Source organism: Pseudonaja textilis, chromosome Z (assembly GCF_049901715.1).
Source record: "Pseudonaja textilis isolate UNSWEBS1 chromosome Z, rPseTex1.2, whole genome shotgun sequence".
Lineage (NCBI taxonomy): Eukaryota > Metazoa > Chordata > Lepidosauria > Squamata > Elapidae > Pseudonaja > Pseudonaja textilis.
The window spans coordinates 103,805,115-103,832,663 of NC_142008.1; the positions used below are offsets into that span (position 1 = coordinate 103,805,115).

The 27,549-nt window shown below is 37.6% G+C and overlaps 2 protein-coding genes across 11 annotated transcripts in view; both read right to left on the reverse strand.

The window, feature by feature from the left end:
- Positions 1-6,696: 6,696 nt before the first annotated feature.
- On the reverse strand, positions 6,697-11,194 carry LOC113450819 (zinc finger protein 688-like). 7 transcript variants are annotated; one of them, XM_087916645.1, is made up of 4 exons: positions 11,045-11,194; positions 10,355-10,425; positions 9,977-10,104; positions 6,697-9,272 (listed from the first exon to the last, which is right to left on the reverse strand). In XM_087916645.1, exons 3-4 carry the CDS (start codon positions 10,074-10,076, stop codon positions 8,395-8,397), a joined length of 978 nt encoding a protein of 325 aa, XP_087772771.1. In that variant the 5' UTR covers positions 10,077-10,104; positions 10,355-10,425; positions 11,045-11,194; the 3' UTR covers positions 6,697-8,394. The 7 variants fall into 7 exon arrangements, with proteins under 7 accessions (XP_087772771.1, XP_087772768.1, XP_087772770.1 ...); XM_087916642.1 differs by having other exon boundaries at positions 10,837-11,055; XM_087916644.1 differs by lacking the exon at positions 11,045-11,194 and adding an exon at positions 10,878-11,038.
- Positions 11,195-12,476: 1,282 nt separating this feature from the next.
- LOC113450820 (uncharacterized) overlaps positions 12,477-27,549 on the reverse strand; it is a 45,936-nt gene continuing 30,863 nt past the window's right edge. Inside the window, exons 1-3 of one of the 4 annotated variants that reach the window (XR_015740148.1) lie at positions 24,577-24,723; positions 21,418-22,454; positions 12,477-20,080 (exon numbers count right to left, since the gene is read on the reverse strand). Coding sequence is in view for 3 of the 4 variants with exons in the window: in XM_026722123.2 (XP_026577908.1) it covers positions 21,591-22,238 (648 nt within the window). In the remaining variant the exon portion in view is untranslated. Of the gene's footprint in view, positions 22,458-24,576; positions 24,738-27,549 lie in introns of those variants that run through there. The other 3 variants (XM_026722123.2, XM_026722124.2, XM_087916652.1) reach the window with 3 other exon arrangements.

Sequence of the window (27,549 nt, forward strand, 5' to 3'; positions counted from 1 at the left end):
GCATATGTGCTATTAATTTAATGCTGCTGTAACTTCAAATGCTTGCTGAATGGTCATTAAGAACTACCTATATGATAAGCTTGAACAGAATGAGCTTTCTAATGCAGACCTTATCTAGCAGACAGAGTCAATTGGTTAATTTATGGATCTCAGCATTGCGCAGATCAAGAAAATGAGTTAAAAATAACTCACCAAGTTAAGCTTCTGCTAATCCAATCACTGAGATAATGATACTTTTCTCCACGAGAATATCTGTCAGATGTGGAACCAATTTCCAGATTCTTTCAATCAGTACAGCCACTGCTTCACAAACTGGATGAATTGAAGAACAAAAAATATTCTCTTCATGAATGAACTACAAATGACCAGTGGAACGGAGGAGGGGGAAACTATCATAGATAACATCAACCCATTATCTAATTTTGGCTTAACCATGAATATAAATCCAACAATAGTGATTTATTTAAATGGCAAGGTCAAAGTATAAATGCAGTCACAGCATTATGCACTGGTAAATATTCTGATTCAGTGGACTGGGTCATACTTAGTTAGAATGAGTGCAACTTCAATTACTCGTGAATAAGATGCTGCAGTATTACATTTCAGTTAATTAATCTCAAGTAAGAATAAACCACTAGCTATAATTGGCCTATGTGGATGTCTCATTTGAAATAAGATTTAGTCTCACAATTGCATTCGCAGTTAATATTTTGAGAATCTGTCCACTTCTCTCTTTAATAGAAATGGACGGCTTGTACCCCAAAAGTGGTAGAACTTTACACATTGAAACTGAGAACCAAGCAGGACTATTGACATAGGGAGAGTAGCATATTTGTAATGGCAATAGTTGGCACCAAAACAGCCTGGTTTGCCAACAAGTGGTAAAGAACTTTGGATTTGAAAAATATCATTACTTTATACAGAGTACCTGCAATGTGATTGCTCTAAACATTGATGTGCCTGGTGACATCTGCCTTATCTCCAACTATTTTTCTTTTTCTTTTTTAAAATATGTTTAATTAAATTAAGTAGTACAAGATGCATGTCAATTCTGGGCCCCATAGAGATCCAAATGATACTTTTGGGGGGATGGGAGAAAATGCTATGAAACTATAAACAAAAGTTGTAGCTGACAATGGGACTGAAAATATTTTAGGTAAGAGCAGAAATATCCCAAGAAAAGTGCCCGAAAATAACGTTACAATTTTGTCTTTTGTCTAAATGGGTAATTTACTCACATCTGCCAACATAGCAACTGCTGAGAGTATTGTGACCCATTCTCAAAAGTTCAAACATTCCCACCGGCTCAAAAAAGTGAGGAAACCTTGTAGTAATGGTTTGGTTTGGTTCTATATGCCATCCAAATTGGAAACTTGCCATAAGATTAAATGGAAGCCCACTAACCATAATTTGAAATTATGAAAATTAGATGTAAACCAAAGTCTGTTGCCAGTAGTTTACTAAATCAGACACATGCCAAAATGCCATCTACTCACCCCCTCTGTAATTCTAGCCCAATCACCTCACCATGTGTTTTTTAAAAAATCATCCTTTATTACAGAGGTTCTCAAACAATGAATTCCACAGGGGACACACTTTCAATTTTGAGGAGAGCTGCACTTCCTTCACCAGGATACCAAACATCTTTGCCACGCTTCTGGTGCTGAATTGGGGCCTGTAGTAGAGACAAGCATTGGGCCAGTGAGCTTTGCAGTTGTAGCATTGAATTCTGGAGCACTCCCTAACTTGGCCTTGCAAGTATTGTGATGCCTACTTTCATCTTCCCACTTTTCCAGGGTTTTGTCATTGTGGAAGGGAAGGACTGCTATGCTGAATCCTAGCACAGAGCCTGTGGGCCGATTCCAGGCATCCTGAGCATGACAACCTTCTAATGTGAGGTGTCACCTTTCTCCAAAAAGTAGAAGAGGTTCAACCCTCAGACTGCCTAGACCAGACTCAGCAGCAAGACTTAGCATAACATGGCCCAGGAAGAAGGCAAAAGCCTCTAAAGCAGAGTTGTCAAACTCGCAACCATACATTGCTGTCATGTGATGTATCACAACTTTTTCCCTTTTGCTAAACTGGAGTTGGGCATGACACTCCTGCTCTAAAAGTCCAGAGAATAAGTTATGATAGTAATTCAAATTAGATGTACTGGTTGGCATATTTACTTCTGGATCACTACCTGAAAATACAACTGTGGCTTGTCCAGGCAGACCAGGGGTGAAATTCAACCACCTTAGCCCAGCTCAGGAGAGAGGGTAGGGACGATTTGAATCAGCAAAAAAATCGACCCTGGTTGCTATTACTATTATACCAAGCCATGCTCACAGCCATGCCCACAGAGCCGGAGGGGAAAAATTTTGAATTTCACCCTGAGACAGATCCATCAGAATGCAGTCTGAAATTCTTTAATTTTTTTTTAATTCCTGGGGTGGGGAGTTTGCCATAAAAAATCATTAATTATTTTAGAGGGGTCAAAGCATTATACTATAATACTATATGAGAAAAACAATGGTAATGCAATAATTCCTTCTTTAACTAGTCAACATAGCACATCATTTATCATTATCTGTTAACAACCACTAACAACAATGGAATAAAATGTCAAAACTTTATGAAAAATCTAAAACCAAAAATAGCTAAATGAAAAAGTAGGGTGCCCCCTTCCCAAATATTTTATCTCTCCAGAGGAACATATAGGGAAAAAATCCAGAAATATTTGATTGTTTTAGTTATGTCTTCCTTTTAAATATGTGAAGATATGACTTTCCTTTTAACACATTCCGCTGCAACCAGACTTCCAAACCAATATGGATTAAGAACCATCCAAAAGACATAAAATTTCCCAAGTTCAAAAACTTAGAATTCAGATTACCTTACCAAAGAAAAGGGGGGTTGTATAATGTCCATCCTGCATGATATCCTTCCATCAAGGCAGGGATTCTGCATTTCCAATGGCATAAAAGGCTGGGCCTAAATGAAAGTATGGATAAGAGTGAGTTTATGTATTTACAGAGGAAGTGTTACCTACAAATGGATTTGTAGTTAGTATCCAGATAGCATGGATAATATTTCATAAAATCAAAAATAGTATCATATAAATTATGGCAATTAATTCATTCAAATTCAAGAACTGGGTGAAAGATTTTGACAAAGATTACATACTACCAGCTATGTTTCATTAATCTAAATGAATAGGAATCCATCAATTCCCCTTTCTTTGCCACTCTCAGACTGATGGTTTCCAGTCCTACTAGGGACAAATTTTGTGCTTTTTTTTTTTGCCTGTCCTTTCTTTGTGGATTATCTTTAAAAGAAAATATTAGTGTCAAGAAATCACAGAAGGGCTAAGAAGAGGATAAAATCTGTATCTTGCATAAAGTTTCACAAATGGGACAGGATAAAAGCACTATTAGACTTCATGCCACTCCCTGAACTTTACCAAAATGGAATCAGAAGTAAACCTTTTACAAGTAGTAAAGCTTTTGAGCCCAACATTTCCATTGCTAAGATAGACATTTTTATAGAGGCAGTTAAGTGAGTTTTCCCCATTTTACCCTTTTTTGCCAGTTATTTACACTTTTTTGCCACAGTTATTAAGTGAACCACTGTAGTTGTTTAGTAGCATAGTTGTGAAGTGAATCTGGCTTCCCCATTGACTTTGCTTGTCAAAAGGTAGTAAAAGGTGATATATGATTCTGGGATAAATATGAGTCTATTGCCAGATTGCATCTGAATTTTGATAATGTGACCACGGGGATGCTGTAATGGTCATAAGTGTGAAAAATCATCACAAGTCACTTTTTTTTCAGTGCTGTTTAACTTTGAATAATCACTAAATTGCTGAGGTCAAGTAATACTTGTACTTAATTCAACCCTGGATTCCCCAAAACAATCCTGGCTCCCGTTCAACTGATGGCAAGCTACCACATTAGGGAGGTTACACACAGTACATCTCTGGATCCAGAAATTTATCTGGTCCTAATCTGAAATGATTGTGATTAGAAACATAAGGATGCATTTAGTGGATTAAAGAGAGGACATCTGAATACAATAGAATTCTTTATTGGCTGTGTGATTGGACACACAAGGAATGTCTTCTGTGCATAAGCTCTCAGCGTATATAAGAACTACAAGTGATAAATCATGATCATAGTCATTGTAAAGATACATTCATTATAAATCATAAGATATAACACTTAGTCATAGGATTTGGACATAAACCTGCCCTGGGCCTCATCTTTGCCTTTAAAGCTGTACCTTGATTTCCTTTGAGATAAGGGAAAGCTACCTTCAATTTGTAATGATGGGATAAAAAGATGGGACTCTGCACTCACTCAACAGCAGTTTTTTTGTTTTAAAAAAGCTTGATTTCCTGGCCACAGCTTAAAGGCTCTGTAGCTGATGAATGGCAAGTGTTTCTGGAGTGTGATGGAAAGATGAAGAATTTCCTGTATTAAAGTAGGGTTTCTCAATCTTACCAGCTTTATGATGTGTGGTCTTCATAAAGAGAATCCCCCTAAATTCCCCAACCAGTGTTCATATTGGAGAATTCTGAGAGTTGGAAGTTTTTAAGGTTGAGAAATCCCATCTCAATGCAGGGTGATTTTCTCTGCTATTATAGATCCGACAGCCCTGCATCCTCTGTTCTTAACATTTTTATCCATCCTTGAGTGCACAGAGCGTACGCACAAGATTTTACATCTGGCCCCTCCTCCAAACGCTCCGCTTCTAGCCTTATTTCTCCGTTCAAAGGTGGCTTGGTTTTGAGACCTCCTAACTCCAAACCACCAGGGGAGGTCAGGTTTCGCTCAGAATCTGCGTTGGAAAAGATTTAGGGAGGGACCGCAAGAGGAAATGGCGGGAATTGAACCATTTCTAGCCAAGAATCGGAAGAGCAAACCGCTCTAGCTACAGGCAAGAGCGGAACCTGGGTTGATCCATGGTTTTAACCCTTGCTGCTCTCCATAAATATATTTCAAGGAAATCTAGAGATGCGACTAGAGCAAGTTGTCTTTCCCAATTTGCAGATTGGGAAACTGTTTTTCGAATAAGCGGATTCTATTTACTCTCTTTGTTTCCCTGGTTTCTTCGACCCGTGTGCCTATTCCTGAAGCATCAGAGCAAAAGGAAGCATTTTTTAAAAAAAAAACTTGGGATTTTTTTTTAAAAAAAAAACTTCCTGAGCAAATGGCAGATTTGTTTCTTGACCCATGCGATTTATAGTATTTCCACGAATGCAATAAAGTTTGCTTTTGCTTCACCGGACGTGTTGTATTTACTCGAAGGTAATCATGGTTTTATAGAAAAATATGTTATATTTGAAAAAAAAACAAGTACTAAACTTCACCTTTAATACATGAATACACACATACACCCATAGCTATTTTGCATAGAGTTGACTCTTAGCAACAATATCTCTCTACAGAGCGATGGCTTCCACAGTGTGTCCCCCACCCCTCCATTGTAACTAAGTCCAGCCATCCTAGTGGGATCAACAAGTAATAAATATTTTTTATTTCCCAAACTGAGATCCTGGACAAGGGCTGCAGAATATTGTGGAAATTGACATGGTCAGCAGGTAACATGGAAACATGGTCTGTTCTTTAAAAGACAAGTAATTCCAAAGAGGGAGAAAAAAAATCTAGTATATGTACTTTTTTCCTACGCACCCATAACCAAGTACTTTGACAATGATTATAGTTATTTTCCTACAGCAGAAGTATCCAACCTTGACTACTTTTAAGACTTGTGGATTTCAATTCCCAGAATTCCTCAACCATCCAGGTTGGATACCTCCCCCATTTGTGTATGCATAATTGCTTTGGAGTAGGTCACATCAGAATTAATAACGAGTCTACTTTTATTGGGAGAGGTTATTTTATGAATTCCTAAAGCTTTGGATTAAAATTCTGACCAAATCTTACCATTAAATTAATGATCGAGGGTGATGGTGGTATATTTCAAAACATGTGAACGGCATATATTTTTTATCCTTTGAGTTTAAAGACACATAATCACATGTTCTTATCTCACCACACACAATGTATTAGAAAAAAGAGCTGTCCCAGCACACAAAATATTAAAACTACACTCCACATTATTTACAGAGTTGGTTTTATTATAGAAAGAGAAATAAGAAAATTTATATTTAATATATACTAAGATGAGATTTGTCATCTTCATTACAAGTACAGAAAGTGTTAAGTAATGAAAAACAGCAATTACAGCTCTTATCTCAATTGTGGCTGAGTTTCAAAAAGCCAGACTTACTAAATGGCTACAAAGAGCAGGAATATCTCTTAAGTTATGATGTTTTATGAAATATTGCTCACAGAATAATCAGTGCAAAGTCCTTTCGTTTTTTGCCATTAAAGAGAACTTCTTGACAAGGCATTTTTAAAAATAATTTGTTCTAAATAATTTGTTTCAGATGAGGAAGAAAATTAAATGCAATACTTTGATGATGTGAGTAATTTGCATTCATATTCTATTTTTCCTGGCTTTTTTCAGTTATGTCTATTTGATTGCTAACTGCTTTGGATAGAAAATCCAGATACAAATCTTGTAAAAAACCACAGACACAGACATACACACACACAATACTGCAGGCCGTCACTTAAAAACAAGTCTACAAAATGCTTTCATGCAATTCTTTGATTTTTTTTTTTTTTAGTGAAATCAGACACAGGGTCAGATTGTAGCGAGAGATTTATTGATGAAGAAATATAAATGGCTGATAATTGGGAAAAGCTTCTAAAGCTACAAAAATGGTACAATAGATTATCACATAAAACAAAGCAGGAATGGACTTTATTTAATTTTGCTAGTTCTGATAGTTACACTTAGTAAATTACCTTCAAAGAGATGATCTCTACATATGTTGAATTTTAATTGCCGTAATTTCCAGCTATCATTGTTTTGGAAAAACATGGAAGAAATAATCTGCATTATGTTGACAAAAGATGACTTACATGTGGCTCATGCAGTTAAGAGACAGGCTTTGCAGACATATTCAGAGATCCTATTTAACCCTAAATAAACGTAGACATGTTCAACATTTTTTCTATTCAGAATGCCACTTAGCTAAAGCAAAAAACTGAAGATAAATCAGGAGGAGCCGAATTAGCACAGGAGATACTACTTTAATATCCCATAATTCTGGGTTTTTTAAAAGGACAGACCAGACTTCAGATGTCTTGCTCTGTAAGCTTTAGCCCACACTTTTTTCTTCTCTTAAATTAAAACACAGAGGAAATGTATTTTTTGGGTAATGAACCGAGGAGGGGGTATATCCTTCAAACATTTCAAAAAGAAGTAAGTTATTAATTATGACTTAAATTGCTATCCCACTTCCTAATTAACACCACAGGCCCAGATGAGGCTCACAGTCATACAACAGAGAAAATAGCTAACAATTACAGTAACAGCCACTTAAAAATGGTAGTAAAAATGGGAAACAACTAGATTAAAGGGATTGTTTACAAAATGGCAGAGCACTGATATGAAGAGATCAGGAGTTGCTGGTATCCACATTTTCCCCATCTTGTGTTCTTTCACTTTTAAAATGCTTTGTGAATCTTTAAGAATTACTTAGCCCAATTACTTGCCCAAGAAAAGAGAACAAATGATGAGAGGATGATTCCACAATGTCACTAGTACTGTCTGTTTGGTATATCAGGATGTGTAATCATGTTTCAGGCATTCTCCAAATAACTAACATTGAAAAGAGTAGTAGGAACTCAGAAATGATGAACTGCGGTAGGTGTACTTGGTAAATTCAATATTCAGCATTGTGGAAACTGAATTGCTTTTTTGAAGATACATAATTCTGTACCTTTATTGTGGCCTGGTGGGCAGCATCCTTGCAACTCAGTTACCCTAACCTTCCCATAATTTTCAGTAAGATTCTTTCTCCAACCACAGTCTTTCATGGAGCAGAATGTATGATGGAAAAGATCGACCATCGGTGCTGGGAAGCTGGACTTGTAGAGGCATATCAGAGAACAGGGATTTAATCCAGTAATATAACTTCCAGGTAGGCCTGATTCATCCTTGTTCTTGCATATAGACATACATTCTGGATCTTTATTTAGTTGAGAGTTTTACTTTTCACTTGTTCAAGTGTCATATCAAAATTCACTATGCAGCAGTGTGTCTATCAGTAAGCAAGCAAGTTAAGGCAAAATATGCACATTTGTATAAGACTTCTTTTGATTATAATTACAAAAATCTAAATTGAGTTCTTAAAGTCTGCCTTCCCAGTGCAAAACTACGTGGTCAATTTGTTCTCTGTATTGATTTTTTTAAAACTATGTGCATGTGTGTGTGAAAGAAGGAGAGGTGGAGAATTTTGGTGGTACTTGCAGATAGGCTTGTGGGTCCAACTTTCTAAGGTGGGCACTTATAAGGTCTCACAAGCATCATGTGAGTTTTCTGATGAGTGCTAAGACCAGACCTTTGTCGGAAACTCTTCCCGCAATCCATGCAACGGAACGGTTTCTCTCCTGTGTGGATTCTCTGGTGGATGGTGAGGTGTGAGTTGACACTGAAGGTCTTGCCACATTCATCACATTTATAAGGCCTCTCCCCTGTATGAATCCTCTGGTGAAGAATGAGGGTGGAACTCTGGCTGAACCTTTTCCCACACACCTGGCATTCATAGGGTTTCTCTCCCGTATGGATGCGTTGGTGTTTGGTCAGATGGGAGCTAACGGAAAAGCTCTTCCCACAATCTGTGCACTTGTATGGCTTCTCTCCTGTATGGATGCGGCGGTGGAGGACAAGTGTGGAGCTCTGGCTAAAACTTTTTCCACAGTCGTTGCACTCGTAGGGCTTTTCACCAGTGTGAGTTCTCCGATGAATTGTGAGGTGGGAGCTGACGCCAAAGCTTTTCCCACAATCAGAGCAGGGATATTGCTTATCAGCAGAGAGGAGAGATCTCTTAGGCTGGGCAAGGGTTTGCTGAGTCTGGGCAAGGGTTTGCTGAGTCTGGGCAAGGATTTGTTGAGTCTGGGCAAGACTTTCTCCACACTGGATGCACAGGCTGGGCCCAGGCCCTATATGAATTCCACGGGGTGGGATGGTGTTGTTGTCTTTTGTCACTGGGGGAAGAAGAGGTGGCTTGACCCATCCTTTTTCTGCCTCTTCACTCAGCTGTCCAGCTGAAGGTTGTCCCCCATAAGCAGAGCCCTCAGGCCGCCCATGGACTTGCTTCTGCATACCCTCAGGCCCTCCCGGCTGTGAATTTGAATTCATGGTTCCTCCGTCTGCCAAAAGAAAGAGAGTGAAGCGAGCAGTGGTGGTGGGGAAGTTACAGCTATCCATGCTGTATTATTCTAAGTGGATACTTTACCAGGCTGCAGGTTTATTTTTTAGTTGTATTGCCCATCCCAGGCTCTGTGGAAGAACTGGATCAGAAATTATTTAAAAATACCTCTCCTCTGCTAATGTTATCATGTAGACACCTTATAGGCTTTCATATCCAAATCTGAAGATGACACAGAAGATGTCACAGAAGATGACACAAACAGAAAGTGCTAACCCTTTTTGCCAGTTTCTGACATTTGGTAACTAACCAGCAGAAGTCTATTAAATTCCACCAGCGTGCTTGAAATGATTTAGAAGCTATGAACTTATATAAATATACAGGGGCAAAAAATATGCTCATGTTTATTTTTTCTCCTATCACCACATAGGACAACCATGAGCTTAGTTTCTTTTAACTACTCATAATAAACAGGCACATGAAGATGATTTTACTGGAGACACATTTGTGGACATAGTATAATGCAATTTTCCAGGTTACAAGACTCTGTCCTGCCTGATGAATAATTCTGTTTTTCAAAGGCTTAACATTTTCTGAAATAAATAAAAACTAATGCAATATGCTAATTCATTTTGGAATTCTCAGTTCAAAATAGCCTCAATATTTTAATTTAAAAAGAAAAGAAAGAAAAATAAAAGTCCTTACCTAGCGACAGTAGAGTCCCAAAATTGTCCTGCACAATGTCCCTGTAGACAGGTCTCTGGCATGGGTCCAGAAGGGCCCACTGTATCTCAGCAAAATACATCAGTCACTTCTGCAGGAGGCTCTGGCCTCTGAAAGAATAATTTTCCCTGCTCAGAAGTCAAAACTAACTCTGTTGGCCTATAATGAGATGGGCCTTTCAGTCACAGTACTAAAAAGCCTAATTTCACATCTGTTGGCCTTTGGTTTGCCAGCCCTATAAAGTGAAGAACGTACTACTAGTTGTTGGATTCCAACTCCAATCAACCCTAGTCAGCATTACTGATGGCCAGGGATATTGGGAATTGTAGTCCGTGCCAATCCTACAACAGTCCTACTTACCTGTCTTGCTGCACTTCCTAGCACTCTGTTAAGATCGTCTGGAAATTCAACAGGTGAAGCTTTTCCTGGCCCTGGAAGAATTGTTAGGAGGAAAACTCCATCAACTGAATTTCTGCAAAGCATGTGGGCTATAGTAACACTCAAGCCCTTTCAAGAGGAGTGTGTAGAGATTTCCCTGCTCATCCATGCATCCTTAAGATCTGCATTCTCCCGTCCTCGAAGCTTTGGTGCTGTTATAGCTTCACCCTCCTAACCCAGGTTTCTTGTTTGTGAGCCTAGGGAGCCCTCGGATTTTCATACCATCAAGAAAGGGGAAGGGATGGGGGGACACACTCAACTGTTGTTTGAAAAAGGCGCTGGACAAAGTGCCATGCCTTGCCTCCTCTCGTTTGTGATAGGTTTTTTTCTTCTTCTCCTCCCTCCCTCCCCCTCACCGAGGAAGTTGCCTGGCTGGACTTTGGCCAGTGCCCACTCCCAATCACCTCGAGTTACCAAGACGAATCTGACTCCTAGAGCTGCCGACCTAAAAATCTCGCCTATCAAAGGAAGAATAAATAAAGGCGAGACTCTGCGCTTCCCGATTTGGTACAGTTCAGCGGTTTGCTGGCGCTCGGGCTGGGTCGATTCCGGGAGGCTGCTACGAAAGCAGAAGAAACAGCAACAACAGGACTCGTTCTCTCTGGTTCTGACCTGGGAAGTTCAGCCCCCAAAATCGTCAGCGGCAACGGGAGCTGCAGTAGCAGCAGCAGCGGCAGCCAAAGAAAAGGAGAACAGCCGCTTCGCTCTCTCTCTCGCTCTCTCTCTCTTTTTTGACAATGGCCAGAGCCCTCTAGCGGCATCGCCTCTGCCTTGCATGCGGAACAAGCCCAAAGCAGGGCGGCCGGAGGCCTTCCGACCAGTCTGGGGAACCCCCTCAAGAAGAGAGTGTGTGTGAGAGAAATCCCATAGAAAGGGTTGAAGCAAACTCTTTGCCGCTATTGTTGCCTGCTCCTCTCACATACATGCGCGATAAACGGCGCCTATCCAAACTTTGAATGAAGCCAGATGCAAAAAGGTTGCGTTTTGTGGGGGGCTCATGGGGGAATCTAGTCATTGGTTGCATCGATAGAAGATGACCAATTAATCATTACAGTTTGTTAATCAATGGGGCTGGGGCTGTTTATTCATTCTCTACACTTCAACCAAGTTTTAAGGGCTATGGTGTGTCTGTCTTAACAAAAAGCATTGGTGTCTTGGGGTTCCAGGAAGTAGTTTGTACTTGCATGCTCCAGCCTCAAAGTTTGATTAAAATGTGGATATGATAGGAGTAAGATAGTGATATTCTTGCATGTATTAGCTAGATTCTTTGGTAAATTGTCCAGTGGCCAGTTGCTGAGACATATCCAGAAAAGCCATAAAATAACTGCACCATCACCTTATTACATTCAGGCAACATTTCATTCCATTTCTACTTATTTATTTCATCAGTTTGTTCCTCTGAGAAATAAATTCAGGAAATTAACATGGAATGAAGAAGAGAGGTGAATTTTCTCATGTCTTACACTGTTTTCTCTTGCTTTCCAACATCTTGTCTTTACTGACATATTCCATTACAAAATAACCTATATTCTTGATGGAATATTAGCAAGGAAGTCTTGCTATGACAACATCTCTTGAACACTTTATCTGTTGCATTTGTGGTACTTTGATATAGTTGATATATTTTATTACCCTGAGACTAATCTATTGATTTTAATTATAACTTCTTGGTTTTTTTAGTTGTAGCAGCTCCAATATTTTATTGGATTTGCAATTTAAAATTGTTTAAACTGCTTATTGCCCAGAGAGCTTTGGCTGTGGGAAATTTGTATTAAATGTTATAAAGTTAAAAATAAAAATTGAGTTTTTTAGGATCCAAGTTCATCTATGTCAAGATCTGTTGAATACCAGCTCCATGTATCAGAGTCAAAATATGAAGAAAATGTATATCAGTTCTAGAATATAAATGTTTTATTCCTTATTTACCCACCTATGAAGGATGGCTGTGTTTTATATTTCGTTAAATAAATCTAGAAGTATCCCCAATTCCTGTAAAAATAGTCATCACAGCTAGATTAGATTAAAAAAAAAAGACATCCCAGAATCTCTTTAAAAATTATTTATTTCATACAGAGAAAAGACAGATATTATTAATAAAATAGGAAAACAGAGAAATATACTAAAGGCAATATAAGGAAAACTAAAGTATTGGGAAACTTAGACATCAGTTTTGGTAAATTGCAACACCATTTACAAACTGTTGTTAATTGTATCCCTTGGCATTATTACAAATAAAGAGAAAATATGAACAATCCAAACAGTCTGCCAAATAAATCCAAGTCTAATTCTGCCTCAAAGCAATGTACAAGCAAAACAAATGTACTCTTATCTTCTAGATGGCACCCAAGCCACAGCAAGCCAAAAATTAATTTATAATGTTGAAGAAAGTCACAGAGGGTATCTTTCCAGGCTTGGTGTTCTCCAGCTTTAACTGAACTGGTACCATCTTGGGAAGGTCTGGCCTAGTGAAACTACTCCCAGGTTGGTTCCCAATTGAGAATAGGGAAGGTGTGTCCCTCAACAAATTACCTCTCCTCATTGTGACAATCTTATGTCAAATAAAGCACATTTTCCATTACTATTCCTTAGTCAAAAAACCAACAACACAACTTCATTTGCACACAGCAAAAGCCATAATGAAATCGTAAGCTTGCGGCTGAAAGTTAGTCTTAAATCAAGCTTGCTAGAAAGCCAATGCTATCAAAATAATAATATCTGAGAAAAATATGTTTAGGATGGGAACCATCATGAGAAGTGGTTTATTAACAATGGGTTACTCAAAATGTACCATAGCTGGTTACATTCAGAGCATACATTATGAACAAAACTTTTCTTTCTAGCCAAAACAGCTATCCCAAGCCTATAATATGCCAGAATGACCTTTGTCCTATGCCTTCAGTTTTCCTGTTGTATGTTCCTTACTATCATGGTTTAAGAAAATAACTACCATGGGAAAGGAATCAGTAACTTGAAAGAATATATAAATAAGAACTAAAAACAACAGGATATTGGGCAACCAATGCCTTCAGAATGAAATCTGGTTTGCACTAAAGCAGAATATAGCAATAATGGGGTCAGGGAGAATCAGAATGGGTAGAAATTGCAGATGGTGTTAGCTGTTTCAAAAGCATGTACACAAAAATAGAAAAACAAAACATCTAGCAGAGATTGATAAGTATTCTTTCCTGCTGGGCTTTTAAAATGCATAAAGGTTTGCATAAGTGCATGATTATTTTTAATATAGAATGTTCACAACTGGATTGTGCCACCCAGTTTGAGTTGATCCATTCTATGGCTCTTCTCCATTTCATCTAAGAGAATGGGCCTTAAATACATCTCTGTATTTCACAGGCCACAGAGAGGAAGAAGAGATCAGTTATGTCTCTAGTGTTTGCCTTGTGACTGCTTCTCCTGCAGTGAAGATGCTTGTATTTTCCCATAAGATAAAACTCTCTTCGCTGCAGCAGATATGCCCACTAGTAACTAGCAAATAAGCGGTCACATGGTCTGGGCTGTACATATGCTTTTAGTAATTACCAGCATTTCATCTTATTTGAGGAGACTACTGCCTAATTTCATTGGTCTTCTAAATGTCTTAGACCAGTATTTCTCAACCTTGGCAACTTAAAACTGTACTTCAGCTGGCAAGGGAATTCTGGGAGTTGAAGTCCACACATATTAGAGTGTGGACTTCAACTCCCAGATTTCCCCTGCATCTTAAGAGTTCCCAAAGTTGAGAAACATAGACTTTTAACTGTTTCAAGCCCTCTCAGACAACACAGCTCATAACTATGTTGGTTAGGAAATAGAATTACACTCTTAATATACCAAAAAGACACTAGGTTCAAAAATGTTAAAGTATATTATATGCAATGCATTAAACTGCACAACAATGAAGTGTATTGGTATATATTGGAGTGGAAAGTACAGTCATGCAAGCCTATGGATTTTTTTAATCACAGTAAGCTGAATAAGCCAAAATGGCTGGGTACATATACAACACTCAGCAATTAACTACAAGTTGCAAAGCACAGTTCATTAGGTAAAAAAAGAGATAAAATCAAATTCTGACTTACTGCTATATAAATCCATCAGGTATGTTAGAGAACATTAATGGGATGTAATTTGGTCATCAGCTGGGTTTTCAGTAGTTTAAGCAGATTCTTGTCTGTCACCTGTTACGAGACATTTTTTATATGTCAAGGTCTACATTTAGAACTATTTGCACCCTAAATATCTGAGTTATAGTATAATTAAAGTTCTTAAGAACCTACAGAATGTTCACATGGAAGTGACAATATTTCAGTGGAAAAGTCTAAGGAAAAGCAGGCAGATATGGGATCAATTAGTTGTCCAATTATAGTTGATCAATTAGCATATAAACAAGTTTATAGATGTTTTCCAGGAGAATGTTATGTATCTTGTCCTGTTCGGAAGTATGGATTACTATAATCTTAACACATACATAGATATTTATTTTAAAGAGACTAGATAGTACACTAATATTAAAATGTAATAAAACTTGGTGGTTTAAAAAGATCCCAAATTTGAAGGATAGAAGAGTTATTTTAAAATAGGAAATCTTCTGATTAAAGTGAAGCTACAGAGGCAATTCTGCACTGTAGGAGGCCAGAAGCTTGAGCTACAGAATACAACTATTCTAAAAATAAATAAATCCTACCAACACTTTAAACTATACTGAGTTGAACAATAATGGAAATTTAAGTTCAGAAACACTGGGAAACAAGAGTCCCTCCTCAACTCTATTCAGAAGTCCAGGTTAATCACAACCATCCAGAAGGAAGAGCAATCTAAGCATGAAGGCTGCTGATGAACTTTCCCAAGGCAACATCCTGATGTAGGCATAAAAGTCACTTAGTCATTGACTGCAGTCACACACTATGCTCAGACATGGTATGCTTAGCCACATTTTATTGAACAGATCACAGTTAGAGCTTTACAAGATATATCAAGCTACAAACCAAAACTAAGCCAATTGTGAGAGCCAGAATCATCAAGATCAGAGGTCAAGACCCAACATCAGACAGGCCCATAGCATCAGTGGATGAACATCAATGAACAGATGCATTCCATCCCTTCCACTGAGAGAAAATCTGCTCTCAGGCTGGATGTAGGGTTTGAAATTCGGGATTACTACATTTACACATGGCATGTATTATGCAACTGGCAGTTATTGATTATTCTATTATTGCCCTTTTAGTATCTGTAATAAAAGCATTTTATCAAACATTTGTCTCTTTGAATCCCTACTGCTAGCTTTCAAACTTGAGGAACAGTTGGGTGAAAAGCTTGATACATTTTTTTAAAATTTACTAAGTTTATATGTTGTCCATCTCACTCTGAAATGTGATGTGTAATTTAGTGCAACCATATTAGCTTTTGTTTCACTGAGAATCCACTGCATTCCTACAGTATTGAATTTTAATCACCTAGGTCTGTGTCTTCTTTTGATGATGTATTCTTTTTTTCCTGGCAATATATAGCTGGCTATTCTAATTGGGAATTGTTATCACTAACTATAACTAGCTGGAGCTGCTGCACAGAATTAGAATAATGAGGATAGTGAGAAAGACCCATATCCATTACTGAGAGCAGATATTTGCAAGGGAAAATTTGAACAGTCCTGACAGGTGTGCATACATCTACTGCAATAGCAATGGCCAGATAGTGGGAATTAACCTTTGCTTTTTTTTTAGATCTTGCTGGAAGGCAGCATAAACTCACCTCGTTTTTTTAAAAATTATAAAATTGGGAAAAAAGCGTGTAACCCTAAAAATGAGTCTTACAACATTGTTACATATTATGAATTTTTTTTTGTATAGAGCCTTTTAGAATGTCACTTTTGGTTTGCAATTTATCATATATATTTTATATGATCAGTCACTGATTAGATAAATCTGAGACCAAACGTAATCTGCTGTACCAGATCATTGGTTTGATTATGGGATTTTCAAAAACATTAATGTATTGTATGAATCCAGCCTATTGGGTTATTTCATAGTTTAGCATATTATACTTATCCAGAAAAATTATTATAATTCAGTACCCAGTCTTGGGATGCTGTGTAAATATAAATATTGGACAGAATGACATATGTACCAGTGTTTTGTAATATTGTCAAAAATTTGATATTGAAGAAAAACAAAGTTGTTTCTTTCCAGATAAAATTTGAAAATTTGGGAAAACCTGAAATCCATGCAATATAAGATTTTCTCATGTATTTGCTTTTTTTAAAAACACACATAAAAAGTATCATTTATAACTAAAGCCATGGAATTGTATTGCTTAAGAAAGTTACTGAGAAATTTTAAGCTTATGTATTCAGAGCCAAGACCCCTAATTCCATGAAGTTATTGGATTCCAAGAGATCACATGAAAGTTCTTGAAATCTTTTCCTTTTTTTGTACAAAATATCTAACTCACATGCAGAAGAATCAATGCAAAAGATCAACAGTTGCAGAATATTTGTTTCTGATTATTTGCAAACCAAAACCACTGCATATCAGCAAACAATTCATAATTCCTAACTAAAAAGGTTTGACTTCTACCAAAAAGGTGGCAGTATTCAAAATATAGATATGCATTTGGGTAAAAAGAGCTTTCCAGACGTTTTAGCTGTCAATTTCCATCAACGTCTGCCAATAATATCTGAAAGTATCAGGTTGCTTATCCTGGTCTATTACATAATCAACTTCCAATTTTGTGCATTTTTACATAAAAATATTCATACTACACTCTGAATAAATCTTCTATTTCACTCATTTCAAAACAGAAAATATTTTATAACCTTCTTTTGCCACCCAAATTCTTCAACCATTTTCTATTTTTATTTTGGGGAGGGGGAAATCATCAAGTGACCAACTCAGCCCATTCCTTTCTGTTATATCTCCCTGTAGCCCTCTCATCTGTATTTCTAATTTCCATTGACATCAGTTGGTTCTTGGCTGATTGTTTACTCTAAATTATACCCCTATTATTTGAAATAATACTATTTTCTGTTTTCTCTAAAATATGACATTCATATGACTATGAACAGGAAAAACACAGTATACACATGAAAAATGTTTAAAGAAGACAGATTAATAAAACAACAGATCAATGTCTTTCTGTCTTCTTTTTTTCCCCAAACATCTCCACAATATCAGCTGAGACTAAAAACCCCTATCTCTTTCTCCTTTCAGTATTAAACAACTTGATTATATAAGAAAGATTCATTAGATTTTTTTTTCAAGAGATAGTTTATCTTTTAGGACAGACTAGGGAATGAACAGGCTGCTGCTTTTTATAAAGTCATTTAACCCATTGGCGCTTCTACTCTTCAATTTGTTTTTTTTTTTCTGCCCTCAAAGAGCCAAGTGCCTCACAACCGGTTGGCATTTACAACTGTCATGTGATTGCCATTTGCACACTTCACAGGTAACTTCTGATAAACACAGTCAATGGAGAAGTTGGCAATAAAAGCAAAAGTTGTAGTGACATAATATCTCACTTGACTGTCTTACCTAATAATAAAATTGCTGGTCCCAGTTGTGGTTGTTAAGTGAAGACTACTTGCATTTCTCTTCTGTGCCATCAATATGCTGACTAAAGTTTTAACAACTGTTGTTTTTTAAGCAGAAATCTACATCCATAATATGGGGCATGGCTAAGCTATATCAGGAAAAGGGTTTAATGGAATAATGATAGTAGTCAATCTGTCAAAAGTTTTTCCAGTTCAGCTATTCTCAGTAAATATCCTTCAGGGGTGCTGAGTCTTCTAGCCTGTATAATCTTTGCAAGCTGGAGGATTACATAAGTATAAGCCAACATTATTTGAAGAATATCTGATTGGGATTTTAGTGCCACTGAAAGCCATGGAATTTAAGATAGCTGTGACAAACTTGCCCTACTGATGTTAAGATTCTAAAACACAAACTGCACACAGTCACATTTTGACAGAGAGATTTGGATTCTTCTATGCAGTTCTAGAATGAATAAAATGGAGAAGATAAAAAATTGCCTATGATCAGATTGAATTACATGTAAGTAACTTTCTACTCCATTCCTAAGCTCAATGTTTAATGGGAGGCAATGGCTAGCCTCACAGACTCCATTATGCCACGGTTGTTTAATGATGCTTTACTGAACTATACCTGACAATTTGCACATATTACACTATAAACCATAATTTACAAATCACAATGGTTGGCTTCATGCAACATGTTTACCTCTCCTGAATAAACAAAAGAGCTATAATGACTTACTGCAATATGTGAAACCAGGCATATTACAGTAGCTTAATAGGAGCTATCAACAATAAAATAAATTGAATCCCAATTTGGAAAAAAATATCATTGTCATTTACTAGAGCAAGACTGGAAATTCTTGACTTATATTCTTTAAATTGACCAGCTCCAACTTTAGCAAAACAAATATTCCCCCCAAAGCTCAAGAAGCTTCTTGGATGTGAAACAAAAATATCTTCAAAGAAAAACAAGAAAGTCCAGTTGCCTCTTGAAAATGCATCTTTGGGGTAGTCCCCACCAATGCGAGAGGAAGTGTTTCCCTGTCTTAGTAAAGTTCTTGAGAATATCTCAAGACAGTTCAGCAACTGCTGCCTCCTGGAATGCTAAAAAGCAACCAATGATCACACATTTTTACAACATAGAATACTATGCAAATAAAGTAGTGTCTGTTCTATCAACTTGAAAGAAAGAAAAACAAATGTCCAACTTAATGCAGCTTTCAAATCATAGAAAATTAAAAGAAAATGTACTGCCATTTGCTTTTCATATTCTGAAGAAAGAGCTGGTGTATTACAGAATTAATGTAGTGTATATGGAATTTAAGTTGAATACAAAGATTTGCAATAGCATGGAGGAATGGCAATCACAGTTAATCCTTGATTAAAATGTTCAAAAATGTTTTTTCTAATGCTGGAGCAAGATAATCATCAAAGAAGTGCTGGAATATACAGGAAATGATTCCTCCATCTGGTAACTAGAATGAATTCAGAATAGCTGACCATATCTTGTATAAGGCTCCTTCAAATATAATTCACTTCGGCTAAAAGCCCTGCTTATTTGGCAATCAAGTAAAATCATGTATATTTTGCAAGTTGTGATTAGTTCTTATTTCTAATTATTCCCATCTATTATTTGTTTCTTTTTTGGAAATCCTTTTTGACAGTTTCGCTGCATAACTTCAGTCTTACTGCTGAATTTTTCTGGTTTCAAGCAGCCCAAGTTATTACCAGTCCATACAAGTTGCCTATAGCTGTTTACGGATCCAAATGCCATGTATAACTCAAATCATTGGCATAGTCAGCACTCTGTACAAGCATCCTTGATGTAAGAAAATCATCAGGTTCTTGCATGATCAGAGCTTTTAAACATTCTGGGAATCCCACTTCCACAAAGAACCACATATCAAGAGGCAGACGGAAATCAGCAATAGACAATAAATTGCTGTGATAGCTTAGCAAGTTTGGATAACCATAGTTTATCTGGAATTCCAGATAAAAAAAACTACCTGCTGCCTCTTCTAGTCTTCTGATGCACTTCAGAACAGCAGGACATTCAGAGTTATACTTTAAATTTCTGATAAAGGTTCCAGCTGTCTCCATACATTTCTTCTACAGTTCCCTTTCTGTTGAGACAGCAATTATTTAAAATTTTCTTTTCCATTAAAAATGGGAGTTTAAATAAACTAAAAATTACAGTATGTTTTTCAACAATTTGATTTGTTGAATTTGAGTCTAATTTATTTACCGATACTAGAACACACTGTTGTTAGGCAAGAAAATTTATCAGTGTAACTTTGCTAGCAATTATTATTATTTATAAAAAAGAAAAATAGTTCCGATTCTCTAAAGTTGGAGGATTGGGAGATGCAAGACAAGTAAGATGTAAAAACTATATACTCCAATGGAAAAGTCTTGAAATTTTTGTAGTTTCACATTGCAGTTTCACTTGATAAAAGTCTTGGTCTATTCTTTACTTCTCCCACAAAAGATATCTAGTACTGGATATGAATAATTATCAATATTTCTGGTAAAACATGTACATTTATAATGGCTATGTAACCCAAATAGGGCTACTGAGAAATAAGAGGCAAGTTATCAGCATGTCCCAATACCAAAATTTGCAAAAACATAGAAAAATAATTGGAAAATCCAAAGGCAGTAATTTTCTCCCTTCAAAAAATAAAATTAAAAAGAAAATCAACGTTAGAGCATAAATAGGAGCTCCAGCATGCTATTAAACGAAACAGGTCAAATGAAGAGAAAAATAAGTTGAGTTATCTCTGAAAGATGATATGGCTACATGGTCTAGGAATATACTATGCTGCAACATGGTGTTGCAGGTACCACTTGTAGTTAGACGATTGCAAATCAAGCCTCAACGTCTTGAGAGGCATGGAAGAGATAGACAAATCTTTAGAATTGGCTTCAGATTCAACAAAATTTCCTTCTGCTGCTACAGGCTACTGAAGAACTTAAGATGCAGGCATAATGACTCCCTATTCCAATGCTAGTCTCTTCGGTGAGCATGGCACGTTGTTCTAACACAATATGATCAGGCCACAGGTTCAAAATCCAAAGCTGATGAAATAATTTATCCAATTACATTTCAAGGGAATTGCCAAAAAGATGCTTCTATTGATTCAGATTGTTTCATCATAACTGTGCAATGTAGATAATGCTGGATGACAAGGCAGGGGATTTTGAAACACTTGCCTGAGAGTCATAAATGCATAAGTCCGACATAGTTCTTACCAGAAAAGATGGAGTTAAATACAGCATTTATTTATATAACTGAGTAAAAGCACACACAAAACCACAAATGACTGGCATCTCTAAGATTTCTTTTTCCCAAAGGGAAAAAAATTAGAATAGTTTGCTGTTTTACCATCTAAAATTGTTTTTTTTTTTTTTTTGCTATGGGTAGGTGCTGCTGAACTGAAGCGGCAAAAGCTCAATGTACCTCAATTTGTCTGCAGGCCAGGTGTAAATATTATTGAATGGGTTGAACTCAGTTCCCTCTAAAAGTAGATTTTAGAATGGAGAAAAGAGATATAAAGTCAAAGGATAAGCCCAAGTACTTCATACTGGCCAATTCTCATACTTGTTGGATGGTAGCAGGCACAAATCCAGCTGTTAAACTTTATGAGTTTTCTGGTGTCTTACAAGGTGAGAGGCAGCCCCAAACCCTTTACCACAGCTGGCACATTTAAAGGGTTTCTCTCCTGAATGCGTAGCACGGTGACGCTCAAGATGTGCATAACGGGTGAACCCCTTTCCACAGTCTCTGCATGAGAAGGGCTTGTCCCCACTGTGGATGCCCTGATGGCGCTGGAGATGGGCACTGCGGGTGAAGCATTTTCCACAACGCGTGCAGCGGAAAGGACGTTCTCCAGTGTGAGTTCCTTGGTGGCGAGTGACATGAGCACTGCGGGTGAAAGCTTTGCCGCAGACACCACATTCATAGGGGCGCTCTCCAGTATGAGTGCTATGGTGGCGGGTCAGGTGGGAATTGCGCCCAAAGGCTTTGCCACAGTAGGTGCACTTGTAGGGTCGCTCCCCAGAATGAGTTTCCTGATGCCGAGCCAGGTGGGCACTGCGGGCAAAAGTCTTCCCACAGTAACTGCAGCTGAAGGGACGGTCTTCCTCTGGTACCTGCTGTCCCAGACGTTTCCCACCTAAAGGGCGCTGCAATCCAGAGTGGGTAGCCAAATGCCGAGTAAGGTGTGAGTTTCGCCGAAAACCTTTCCCACAGTAAGGGCAAGTATGGGACTTTTCCCCCATGGTTGCCAGCCTGGCAAGAGTGGTAGTAGCAGGAAAAAAAAGATCCTGTCTTGAAACTCTTGAAGCTCCTCTAGCAAGAGGCTAAAGTAGTCTACCTCAAAAAACTCCTCCAATCTTTGAACTGAGTTAGTGATTATGATTTTTTTGGCTTTTGGCTTTCTTCTAAATCTTGATAAACATCTCTGAGATCCTGGTATATAACTTTGCCTTCAGAACCTGCTGGGGAGAAAAGCAAAATTTTAGAAAAAGAGAAAAAGAAAGAAGAGACAACTCCTGACAAAATCTGAGTAACTTGGGTGAAAAAGAAACAATATATGAATGGAGCTTAAAATATATATTCTATTCATATCTTGTCTGTAATTCACATATTCACAATCCAGACATTATCGTTTTTTTTAAATATATTGCAGCGGTTCTATTTGTTTAGAATATTCTCTTTGAGGATGAAAGTTCTGTAAATTTTAAAAAATGATGATTAATATCAATATAAATGGTCCCGATTATTTGTTTTTACTGATTGGATCCAGATTTAGTTAGTTTAGTAGGCTCGCTGAAATCAGTGGGATCTGTGGCTGGGGTATCCTCTTGAGTCTAATAATTTTATTCTAAGCATGACTAAGTCTGGAGCCAAGGCAGTGAAATTTAGATGTATTAATCTGAAGTGGTTCATCTTTCATTCAACTAACTTTTCTTCTTTTAAAATAGTGTATTTTCCAAATTAGTGTATTATTTAAATATACACAAAATAAACAAGACTATGGCTGCATGAAAGTCATATGCCACCTCTTCTGGATCATTTCTATAGGCTACTGTCCTTAACATACTTGTCTGACAGCAAGGGTAAGGTACTTGTAGTCCAATTTGCAAAAAGCTGTTCCCAGCAGCATGACCAATAGATGTTTGGAGTTATAACTCAGGTAGTCTGATATGCCAGATAGTTTTCGATTCCATCTGAAAATAAAATCCTTTGAATAATTGAATGGGCTTTTTTTTAAAGAAAACTTACAGTTCTATGAAATTTTTCCTAGGAGGGAAAAAAAAAGTACTTAGTTGGCTGAGAGTATAAAAATTTGATTAATAGGAGCAGCTGATTGCATTAGTATATTTCTAAAACCAAATTAGTTCTAAAAGTGATTACTATAATTAAATTCTGCATTTTAAATGGAGGAAATTAGGAATTACTTCTGAAGGCATATTGATATTGTCTATGTTGCCAGCATGATTCAATCAAAATTTTAGAACAGCAAAAATTTATTATTATGTGTTGTGTTGGAAATGTACTTCTTTTAGAAAGGTATATTGAATTTCTTATGAAAATATATTGAAAATTATGTTCTATTAAACATCTGCAATACCAGCCTCTGGAATATTGCACCGTTACGATTAATTTGGCACCACTTTGTTTGACAGTTATATTTCTACTGATTTTTTTTTTATTCTGACATTATACAGTATTGTTAGAGATATTAGAAGTTCAACATATTTTTGTTGTACGTTTCAAAGTTTTCAAATAGAAAAATGTGCACATTCAGTACATTCAGTATTATTGCTTAGACAAACAGTCCTGGCCTGATTTCAGTACTTTCCTTCTCTTTATAAGGAGTTACGTAAATTAATAGAGGCATTTCTCAATACCTTTTATTTAGTGGTTCAGACACAGGCCAGAAACTGGGGAACTCTTGATTTTAGTCTTGTCTTGGCATGAAGGCCAGCTGAGTGACTTTGAGGCAGTCATTCTGTCTTAGTCCAATTCACCTCATAGGTTTGTTATTGTGGGGAAAATAGGATGAGGGGTGTCCTCCTTCTTGGATTACTTATAAAATTAATAAAGGTTTGATATGCAAATAAATAAACGTTATAGTGTAAATTAAATTTTAAAGGCTAATGAGAAAAGACTTGGCAGAAATAAATCAAACATTTCTATGAACAACGCTGACATCCTTACAAAGAAATAAAGTATTTGTATATTCTAGGTACTGTATGCTTTACAGCTACAACCTAGACGAAATAGGTAACAGCCAGCACTGTCCATTACACCACACAGTACAGTAATGGATCATGCTCAATATCAATCATACTTCTGTCGCAGAAATAGATAAAATAAAAGGGGGTGGGAGAAATATAAAAGAAATATAGATAGGATTTTCTACAGCAGATCATCCCCGCTGCGAACTACTCTGGGAGACGAAGAGTGTGAATGGAGGCGGTGGGTGGGGTGGATGAAGTTGCCCTTCTTGCAGGCGTTCCCCCAGAAATGGATGTTTTTGAGTTACGGGCTGCCCGTCTTTGTCCCCATAAATCGGTCTCCACACCACTGGATCTGTCTGAGGAATCTCACCGATTCATTCTCCCTGCAGGAATCCAAGCGGGTTTTGCACGCCTTCGCTATGCAGGCCTGGTAACGAAAGAGCCACTCCCGTCCCTGTGTGTAGGCAGTGGCGGGTTCAAACAGGAAAGCACCCCTCGAATCTATCCTGTCCCCCGCCTCCGCTTTGCTTGACAGCTCCAACTCGATGGTTTTAACCCTCTTCCTACCAACCACAAAGCCATGCCAGATTCCCATAGAAGCTGTTGAACTGGAAATGAAAAAGCGAAGAAGCCACACACGGAGGTTTGGAAAATGCAGCCGCAAGAAAGAATGGAGGCTAGCACCTTATATTCCTTCATCAAACTTTTAAAAAACTTATTCTAATTTTGAGATAACATCAACTTCTTAAGATAAGAACCGAACACATGCCTTAAAGAAATTATTTATGTATATATGAGTTATATCTTGTCCCCTCAAAATACAGTCCCGTGCATGAGACATTCTGGGGTACCGTAACAAGAAGTAATTTAAATTTTTTTCCCTGCTATGAGAAATTATGTTGCTGTCCAGAAAGAGAACAGAATGCAGATACCATAGTCCCTGACTTACAATCACAATTAAACCTAAAATTTATTTGCAAAGTTAGACATTTTAAAGTGAGTTTTGCCCCATTTTATGACCTTTCTTTTCACAGTTATTAAGTGAATCACTGCAGTTATTAAGTTAGTAGCATGGTTAAGTAAATCTGCCTTCCCCATTGACTTTGCTTGTCAGGTGACAAAGGGATCACATGATCCCAGGGCACTAACTGTCATAAATATGAGACAGTTGCCAAGTGTCTGAATTTTGATCGTGTAACCATGGGGATGCTGCAGTGGTCATATGAAAAATGGTCATGTTAGTTTTTCAGTGCTGTTGTAACTTAAAATGGTCACTAAATTAATTGTAAGCAAAGGATACCTGTATGCTCTTTCAGACTCCTGAATGCCAGATTTCCAGGAGTAAGATTGGAGAAAATTAATTTATATGCATTTACATATTTTAGAATATTAATGCACAACTCAAGTCTCAAGCAAAAAATTATTACTTCCCGATGTCCAAATCATCTAAAGCCTGGAACCATTGCTCTAAACTATTCTACGTAGAACTCATTGTTTTATAAAATAAATGTTTTCATTTTGTTTTTATGGAACATATTGAGGAATTCTGTATATGTTTTATGACAGCTGACCTTCAACATAAGCAGTGATGTTGAAATTGCCAATTGTTTTAGTTTCTCATATCTAATTATTATTCATAATAGAGAAAACTGTTATATAGGTAATTGCAGAAGGATACATGACAAATTATATACAGGAAAACATTATTTTTTAAAAGAAATGGTCATATTTTCCAAATGAATTGATGCTCGTTTCACACACCAATTTATCAAATGAATCTGGGGATGGAGGGATGAGTATGCCTATCGAGATGAGGTGGACGGATTGCTTTCGTGGGGTGGAGACAATAACTTGGTCCTTAACACCAGTGAGACTAAGGAGGTTTAGTGGACTGTAGAAGGAATAGATTAGACATCCGGCCCTTGCTTATCAATGGAGACCAAGTGGAGCAAGTAGCCAGTTTTAAGTTTCTGGGTATTACCATAAAAAAGAACCTGACCTGAGGCACTCACATTTCAGCACTGGTCAAAAGGATCCAGCAGAGATTATACTACCTGAGGAAAACAACAGCTGAATGAAAAACTGTTGGTGACCTTCTACTGCTGCAACATAGAAAGTATTTTAACTTACTGCACCTCTGTATGTGTTCTATCTTTTAAATTGCTGGCTGAGTATAAAGACAGATAGGCCAAACTCTACAAAGGTTTCCATACAAAGTTTCTTTATTGGAATCACAAGGTATTCTCAAGGTATAACTCACAGTTACGTTGAGATTCATCTTAATGTCCAAATCTTTACACGGCTGACTTCATAGTGTAAAAGCATAGTGATCTTTCATCCCATAACGATGGAGCAAGGGGTCCAGGCAAGAGAGAAGGACCCAACCCAACCAAGAGCCAATTCAGTGACCAATCAGGATTACAGATGTGACCACGACATGAACTACATTTCCCATAATGCATTAACTACATTTACCATGAGGCATTCCTTTAAGGGGGCAGCTCCCAATTCTAGCTTAACTATCTCAATTCCCAATTACCTATATACTGTCTGGACAGCACACTCCCCACCTGGAATTATAAATTCCACAACAACTATCAATTAACTATATAACTAAGATAAACAGTAAACAGTAATATAGCCTCAAACAAGCAAAGCATGCAAAGCTTGAGGTTCAATCTTCAAGTTCAGTCTTTCTCCGCAGCAACACTAGGTCAGTGACTGGTCTGGTATAGAGCGTCTTGGTAAAAGTCTGCTGTTGCTTATGGCGGCCTTGTAGGATAGACAGGTATTCTTGCTTCCAACGGTTCCACAGGGTGTTGGCAAGCTGTTGGGATGGATGTTGCGAAGACATTTGCTTCGGTTTGGGCCTGCAGCCAAATCGCCACAGATTATTCCTGAGATTCCCCATTCTAGGTCTGTTTTGAAGGCAAATGGGAAGCTTCTCGGACTACTTCAATGCAAGCTAAAGCATCAGGGGCATCTATTCCCAGCAAGAGAATCTTTGCCTCCGGATCTAGAGCGGGAAAGTGATGAGCATGTGCTTCAGGTGTGGTATGTTGCTTGCTACCTCAGGTGTTGCAATCTGGCTGAGGTCACTTGGCTATGGGAACTCCCATCTAATGACTCTATACAGAGTCCAGTAGCTCTCCTCCCTGCCGTACTTCATAGTACGGTGCACATTGATATTGTGAAGTGCACTTCTTCCTTTGGAACAGCAAAGAGGTCAAAGAATGCGGGCTTGGCTAGCGAATTATGCGGGCTTGGCTCTGATTATCCACTATTACATACATCTTCACTGCTTTTTCTGGGTGTCCATTGGGATAGATGTTGGCTAAGCAGA